The 8,590-nt window shown below is 45.5% G+C and overlaps 2 protein-coding genes across 2 annotated transcripts; one reads left to right on the top strand and one right to left on the bottom strand.

Moving 5' to 3' along the window:
* Positions 1 to 21: 21 nt before the first annotated feature.
* LOC125529166 (pentatricopeptide repeat-containing protein At4g25270, chloroplastic-like) lies at positions 22 to 1,323 on the top strand (the record flags this gene model as incomplete). The annotated part of the gene is given in 1 exon segment (XM_048693576.1): positions 22 to 1,323. A coding segment is annotated over 1 exon segment (1,121 nt), but the record flags the coding sequence as incomplete, so codon positions are not given.
* Positions 1,324 to 2,367: 1,044 nt separating this feature from the next.
* LOC125529165 (probable indole-3-pyruvate monooxygenase YUCCA11) lies at positions 2,368 to 4,145 on the bottom strand. Its single transcript, XM_048693575.1, has 4 exons — positions 3,435 to 4,145; positions 3,104 to 3,337; positions 2,897 to 3,019; positions 2,368 to 2,797 (listed from the first exon to the last, which is right to left on the bottom strand). The coding sequence occupies exons 1-4, from the start codon at positions 4,044 to 4,046 to the stop codon at positions 2,615 to 2,617; spliced, it is 1,152 nt and encodes a 383-aa protein (XP_048549532.1). The 5' UTR covers positions 4,047 to 4,145; the 3' UTR covers positions 2,368 to 2,614.
* Between the last annotated feature and the right edge of the window lie 4,445 nt (positions 4,146 to 8,590).

The following is an 8,590-nucleotide window of genomic DNA, read 5'->3' as shown; positions in this document are numbered from 1 at the left end:
CCCCCCCCCTCCCCGCGCGCCCCCGCCGGGACCGCGCGTTCCCGTGGAACTGCCTCGTCGCCGGCTACGCACACGTCGGCCGCTACGACGATGCGCTTGCCCTCTACCTCCAGATGGACGAGGAGGGCGCCCCGCGCGACGGGTTCACCTTCGAGAGCGCGCTCCGGGCCTGCGCAGGCGCCCGGTCCGCCGAGCTCGGTCGGGCCGTGCACCGCGACGCCGTGAGCGCCGGCCTCGCTGCCGACGTCTCCGTGTGCGACGCCCTCGTGGAGATGTACGCCCAGTGCGGCGACCTGGAGATGGCGTGCCAGGTGTTTGACGCAATGCCGGAGAGGGACGCCGTCTCGTGGAACGTCATGCTCGCTGGCTTGCTGGGGCACGGTGGCCTCTCTCCTCAGGCAACGGAGGTCTGGAGAAGGATGCTCGGAGAAGGGCACAAGCCCGACTCGGTCGTGCTGTCGAAGATGCTCTGCCATCACCCTGATGATGGCAAACAGGGACTGGAGGTTCATGCCTGGGTGATTCGCCATGAGCTTGAGATAGAGTTGCCAGTGGCAAATGCTCTGATTGGAATGTACGCCAGAAAGAAACAGCTAGGACATGCTCTTTCCATTTTCGAGTCGATGCCCGCGAGGGATCTGGCGTCATGGAATGCTATAATCTCTGCACACAGCCAACATTTCGGCGTTCTCATGATGTTCCGCCGCATGGTTGACTCCGGACTGCAGCCGAACGAGGCCACCTTCGTCGCGGTGCTGTCCGCATGCGACAATCTAGGGTTGGTGGAGGGCGGCATGAGGCTGTTCTCTGAGATGGAGAACAAGTACAGGATTCAGCATACTGTACAGCACTGTACCTCTGTGGTCAACATGCTAGGCAAAGCTGGGATGGTGGATGAGGCTTATGAGTTCATGTCGAAGCGGCCGCGTCTCGGCAGCGAGCCAACAGTCTTGAGGGCGCTGCTTCATGCTAGTTCAGTACATGGCAACATAAGGATAGGCGAAATTGCCGCCAAGAAGTTATTCGACCTGGAGCCTGACAATGCGCATCATTTCGTCACACTGATGAAAATGTATGACAACACGGGTAGGTTGGAGGAGCTCGAGAAGGTGAAGAAAACGATGAGGGATAAAGGGCTTTAACGTTGACCTGTTGGGTCACCACTAATCTCAACTTCTGTAGAAAGCCCCGGCATCTTCATTGCTGCATGTGGTGGTGATTTCTTACCAGTCTGCCAAGCTCCGGCATCTTCTGTATTAACATACATTAAGATTCAAATGTTTTTATAGCAAAGTATCAGCAGGACAGGGATTCTGATGTTTATACCAGTATCAAACAGAGCATGTTTCATGGCGCACAGTGTACAGTATTTATTTTGTCTGGAAAATAGAAACTCTTCGATTTCATCTTGCTGATCAAATACCTGATCTTTTGGCACAAAACTGGAAGTTGCTTCTTAGGGAGTGCGAGCTTCTTGTCCATGACCTACAAGGATCAGATGATGAATGAATGAAAGGAGAAAAGCTCTAGAAGAAATGTAACTGGCAGATGAATCAAGGTACTAAAGTCTCAAAGTTGCCCATGGACGCCCACTCTGAATCTGCAAATGATGTCTGTATTTAGCACTGGGTTTATAGCATGCCATGAAGATCTGTATACCCTCTCAACGTGCTAGTTGCTTGAGACCTTTGGGAGGGTAGGTTGTATAGCTTCAGAGGATCTGGCTCTCGGCACTGTCGCTACTTGATCAAATGCCCGATGAAATGAGAAATGTGAACAGCCTGGGTTGTCACTTGGGAGCAATTATATCATGTCCCCTCAACGTGCTAGCTGCCTGAGACCTTTGGGAGAGAAGGTTGTGCAAAGCTTCAGATGATCTGGCGCTCTGCACCATCGCTACTGGAGCACTGTCTGGCTGCTGCTGCTGTGGCGAATTTGGAACCATCGACACGACATCATGTTCCGTGCCAGGCGGCCCTCTAAACCGCCTCCTCACTGATGCTGCCGGGGACGTCATGGTCTGGTCTTTCAGGCTAAGCAGCCAGACTTAAAATGATCATGGGAAGATTTGGGAAGCACTGACGAAAGTTTCAGAATATTTGGGAAACTACCCGAGCCTGCATGTTTAACTGCAGTTCCGGACCAATTCACTATACCATGGAATATTTGGACCTGTTTCAGAATATTTGGGAAACAACCCGAGTACGCACGATATTTTGGACCAGTTTCATTAGATTATTTATAATAAAGGATAACTAAACCAAAACCGGCAGAAAACTGTCAAATTTAGAACTTGGACACAACCTACTGTAGACTGTAATGGTACAACACTAGGAATAATATTCTACTCCCTCCGTTTCTAAATATAAGCCCATTAAGAGATTTCAATATGGACTGCATACAAATGTATATAGACATATTTTATAGTGTAGATTCACTCATTTTGCTCCGTATGTAGTCCATATTGAAATCTCTGAAAATGCTTATATTTAGGAACGGAGGGAGTATCATATAGGACTCTGACATGAACTAAATTTTGCAGCATCTGATCGAACCTATTATGGATAAATTGTAGGAATCCAACACTTTTCTCCTAGTAGAAGACATATAAATGCTAATTTAGCTGCACATAGAGTCTGCTACGTTTAATGTCATTGGCGATGTTCTTAGCATCCATGGCAATACCAGCCAATCCCCTTCTCCCTAACCCGGCACAATAGAGCCCATTTGCCCCTTTCCAATGATTAGGGAATTCCTTCTTGGGCAAGCCATCGCTATTTAGCATGTCCTTATCATTCTGCACTTGCAAATCTTTACTTGATTTAGAACATATAACAAGTCTTGCATCTAGAGAAGTTACAGTGGACGAAATTAAAATCTCAGTTTATCTTATTACCTTGAGCCATGAATTTGCTGTGCTTTTGTATCCGGTTGCAAACACAATGGCATCAAAGGAGGCTTCCTTCCCACCTTCAAATTCAATTATTTTTCCTTTGATCTTAGTAATCCTTCCATGAACCTACAACAGGTTAAAAACTATAACTTGTCATATATGAAACTAAATTTCTTATACTATGTACATTTTGACCAAGGATATGCTCACTTTAATTTTGTCATTCTTGATTAACCCTATGGTGCCAACATCAATCACTGCGGATCGACCAGTTTCCGACTTCAGGACAAGTGGACCCTTTTCTGGTCTTGTGATGCCATGCCTAGAGAGGTCCCCGAATACGAAATTTGCCATCATCAAAAGGAGACCATCTATCATCTTTAGTGGAAGATAATGGACAAGTGTCATCCCTAGTCGGATTAATTCCTTTGTCATTACATGAATCTGCAACCACAAAAGGGTCACCATCTTTTGCAATATGCAAGATAAAATAAGATATATAAAAGAGATTTGCAGTTAAAGTCACATATATTATACATACCGGACTTCGTATAACTATAGAAGTATTGGCACCATGAGAAGCAAGGTCGTAGGCGATCTCCATCCCAGAGTTACCAGATCCGATGACCAACACATTCCTCCTGGAGTAGTCGATGCCTGACTTGTAACATGATGAGTGGATGGCCACACCCGGGAAGTTTTCCAGGCCAGGGACCACTGGAATATTCTCAACACTATTCTCACCACTTGCCACAACAAGAAACTTCGCCCTGTAATTAACTATTGTGCACTTTGCCATGTCGTGCGCCATGATGGACCAATATTTTCCATTGAAGTCATATGTGGATGACTCAACAACAGTGAGATACCTCGGATGGATAGTGAAACACTCAATGTAGTCATCCACGTACTTGATGAAAGTGTTCTTTGGTATGTATGTTGGGGTATCTGCTGGGTACGGCATGTGTGGCAACTCACAAAATTCCCTCGCTAGATGTAGCTTCAGCCGGTCATACGTGCGGTTGCGCCATAGTGATGCGCTGCAATTCTCACGTTCAACGATGACATAGGGGATGGAGAATTGGCTAAGGCATGCTGCAGTTGCGAGCCCTGCAGGCCCTGCGCCCACAATCAAAACTACGACCTCCTCCATCACTACAACAACAGAGCGTATGAATATGTGAGATTACATATGTATGTAGGATGGACACTCCATAGTAACTCGAGGTATATTTTGCTCCCTTGATAGAATATTGGGAAGAGCACCTACATATGAGGCTTATACATAAATTTAAAATTTTCACATGGCAATTCTGTTTCTTGAACATGTCTATATTGTGAAAGTAAAAAAAAAACATGTTTATATTATGGGATGCAAAAAGGGTAAACTTTGGTGCACACTAACTCAGTATGTCATATTCCCTTCAATAATTAGAGAATTATAAATACCACATTTATTGTGAAATCTAATCTGGATACAAAATTGGTAGGAAACACAACTCCGTTCTGTTACATTTCCCATCTAAATTCACAATAAGATTCAGATATATTTAGGCCATATTTGATGCTTCTATTTTATTTTTGCAGGGAAATGCTTCTAATTACACTAACTACAAATTAAAATAAGATAAGGTTATGTTCAAAATTTTTGTAATGTTTTTTATTTTTCTTATGAACGTTGCGAATCCCAATTGTATTAGTTTGGTGTACTCAACTTTGATCTTCTTGAGCGTAACAACCACATCGCTCATAGTCATCCTCTGGCCAGGCAAGTAGCTAGAGCAGATCAATCCCAATTGGAAGATCGACGCTAGAAAACAACCGTCCCGGCTGCAGCAAGGAAGAGAGGAACCTTGCAGAAGCTGACCATCAACAACTTGGACAAGTTCTGCAGGAAATGCCCGATGAATAAACCCACTGCCTAAGTGTTAGTTGTGCACCAAACATAGGGTCTGTGGGTCTCCTTCCAGTGAAGGCTTCAAGGAGCATAATTCTGTAGCTTAACGCGTCGCTCTTCCTTGATGCCTTTCCGAGTGACCCATAATCTGTTCAAGAAAACGTTGTAGGGGAACGCGACAGAAAACAAAAAATTTCCGCACTATGAACATGCCAGGATCACTATGGAGATGCATACAAGGTTTTGATCTGATCATTACTGACTCGTGGCGCAGCGGAAGTAGAGTCGATGTAGATCGTCGATGCAGATCCCCGCAGGTAGGATTTACAACCTTCCAACCGCGAGGATGTTCTCCGTCATCTATACCACGGACAGGCCTTCGGGAGGTGGTCGGACAGTCCCTCGGACGATGTCACGGACAGCTCTTCAGGAGCCACTCTCAGAAATTCAGACGGTCACTCAGACAACCCTTCAGGAGCCACTCTCAGAAACTCGGACGGTCACTCGAACAGCCCTCCGGGAGGCCCTCGAACAGCCCCTCAGGCAAAAGATCGAACCTACGACCTCTCTACGGGGTTGCACACATATGGTGTCAGCTATCCGGTAGGGCTTCGCCGTCCAAAATTAGTTTCTGTTGGAATCCAGACAACCTTTCGGCTCTACGAAACTATTTCATCTGAGGGAGAGAGAAAGCTAGATCATGCATGGCATGTGTATGAGAGTTGGAGTGAGTGTGGAGAGCTTCTCTCTACCTCTATTTATAGGACAATGCAAGGGGTAGGGTGGCACGTGTAAACCCCAAAATGCCCATGGTATATGTCTCACATAAAAGGCATAATGGAGAGGCAAGTGGAGCTCCATGGAGCTCCACCCTTGGCTGTCCACCACTAGTGGGCCCTTTCAAAGAGGGGCTCTTATCCTTCCATGTCATCCATCTTGATCTTTTGGGAAAAGCCCCAAAAAGTGGCTTTCCAAAAAGCATCTAAATAGTGTTTTCCACTATTCATGAAAACATTTTTTCGTGACCAATTAATCCGAAAATATCTGTGAAGGTCCAGAACATTTCTAGTACCCCATACAAAAATTCTGGATGCGTTCCAAAACATTTTCGATTAATGATTTTCATCAGCAAAAAGCAACCAAAGCATTTCCAGCAGCTCCAGAACATTTCCGGTTCTTTTCTCCGGAAAAATTCCATAAGTTTCCAGAACAATCGGGTACCCTCCAAAAAGTTCCAGGTGCATTCCAAAACCTTTTTGGCTCAATGGTTTACTCTGAAACAACTTTTTGGTTTTGCCAAAACTTTTCCGTTGTGTCCAAAACTTTTTCAGTGACTTTCTCTCAGACTCCCTGTCTAGTATTTAGTAGATACATGAGTACATGACCCTTAAGCGTGTGACCCTGTAGGTTCAGTGAAGTATAGACATGTATGGAACACTTTCCGATCAATGATCAATAGCGAAACCGTGGACATCCATATTGATCCCTATACCCACGTGAATGAATATTCGAGTGAACATGTATTGTTGTGTGATATTCTTGTTGCTTTGCAATATGTTACAAACACCCGAGATGAGACTTATCGGCATCCCCGTGGATCAACACTTTTCCACTGTGCCAGTTACCTCGTTACCGGTTTTGTTCCCTTATCTCGTTTCCACATTTCGGCATCCCTGTGAACAAATCACATTGTGTCTGGACAGATGATGATGGATACCATAACACCGAGATGGCCCTAAGTATGTCTCTCCATCATCGGAGGAGAAAATCCCAATCTTGAGCTACCTCATTCCTTGTCATACTTTTTCATGAACCCGTAAGCCGCCGTAATAGCCACCCAGTTACGGATGGCGTTTAACAAACCCAAAAATTCACGAAGCAAGAACGAAGGAACTCGACACCCTCAAGGTCTAAGAAATTATGCAACACTTGAGCCAGTCATAGAGGCATGACTAGGAATACATTTTACTTTTTAATATACCACACATGAAATGAGTTTCCCTCCGAGCCTCATGATTATTGCAGACTCGATAATCATTACAGTTATAGCATGGAACATAAACTTCAATTACAAACTTGGAGATACAATAACTATTGTTACTGCCTCTAGGGCATATCTCCTATAGACTCCCACTTGCACTAGAGTCATAATCTAGTTAAATGGCTTCCCTAGCACCAATGGCTATCTAGTGTTGCTCATGCTTTGCTCATGGTAGAGGCTTTGTCATCGGGTCTGACATGTTCAGATCCGTGTGAACTTTGCATACTTTCACTAAACCCACTTCGACGTGATATCGAATGAGTTTATATTTGCGTTCAATATGTTTTGTCTTATGGTGAGAACATGGCTCCCTTGCGTGAGCCACGGCGCCATTATTATCACAATAGATTTGCACTGGGTCCAGAGCACTTGGAACCACACCAAGGTCTTCAAGAAATTTCTTGATCCAGGCCGTCTGCTTGGAGGCTTCTGAAGTACCAACATATTCTACCTCCGACGTAGAATCCGCCATAGTCTTCTGCTTGGAACTTTTCCAGTCCACCGCGCCACTATTCAATACATAAACATAGCCTGTTTGAGATTTGAAGTCATCTGCGTCAATCATGAAGCATGCATTGGTGTAACCAATTACAACGAGCACTTCATCACCTCCGTACACAAGAAGCAAATCCTTGGTCCTTCTGAGGTACTTAAGAATATTTTTGGCTGCTGCCCAGTGTTCCAATCCTAGATCACTTTGGAACTTGCTGCTAACACTTAGCGCATAGGAAACATCTGGTATTGTACATACCATGGCATACATAATTGAACCAATTGCTGAAGCATATGGAACATCATTCATTTTTACTCGCTCATCGAGAGTCCGAGGACGCTGATTATTGCTCAGTGTTGTGCCAGGTGACATGGGAAGTAGGCCTTTCTTGGAGTTTCTCCATGTTGAACCTTTTCAACACCTTGTCAATGTACGTGCTTTGGCTAAGCGCTATCATGGCGTCTTGATCTATCTCTATAGATCCTGATGCCCAATATGTATGTCGCTTTGCCTAAGTATTTCATTGAAAAATTCTTCTTTAATGAGTCTTTTATTTTGCTAAGAAAATTTACGTCATTTCCAATCAACAATATGTCACCCACATATAAGATTATAAAATGCTTTTGCGCTCCCACTAAACTTCTTGTAAACACTGTTGGGTAACGTAGTAATTTCAAAAAAATTCCTACGCACATGCAAGATCATGGTGATGCATAGCAACGAGAGGGGGAGAGTGTGATCTACGTACCCTTGTAGATCGACAACGGAAGCGTTAACTTGGTTGATGTAGTCGTACGTCTCCACGGCCCGACCGATCAAGCACCGAAACTACGGCACCTCCGAGTTCTAGCACACGTTCAGCTCGATGACGATCCCCAGACTCCGATCCAGCAAAGTGTCGGGGAAGAGTTCCGTCAGCACGACGGCGTGGTGACGATCTTGATGTACTACCGTCGCAGGGCTTCGCCTAAGCACCGCTACAATATTATCGAGGACTATGGTGGAGGGGGGCACCGCACACGGCTAAGAATATGATCACGCGGATCAACTTGTGTTCATGGGGTGCCCCTTGCCTCAGTATATAAAGGATGGAGGAGGAGGAGGCCGGCCAAGGCAATTGGTGCGGCCAGGATGTGGAGTCCTACTAGGACTCCAAGTCCTAGTAGGAGTCCACCAAGAGGGGAGGAAGGGAGAAGGAAGTAGAGGAGAAGGAAAGGTGGCCGGCCCCCTTTTCCCTAGTCCAATTCGGACCAGAGGGGAGGGGGG

This window comes from Triticum urartu, unplaced genomic scaffold, assembly GCF_003073215.2.
Source record: "Triticum urartu cultivar G1812 unplaced genomic scaffold, Tu2.1 TuUngrouped_contig_5397, whole genome shotgun sequence".
Lineage (NCBI taxonomy): Eukaryota > Viridiplantae > Streptophyta > Magnoliopsida > Poales > Poaceae > Triticum > Triticum urartu.
The sequence above is the reverse complement of the archived record's forward strand: the minus strand, read 5'-3'. Positions and strand labels throughout refer to the sequence as shown.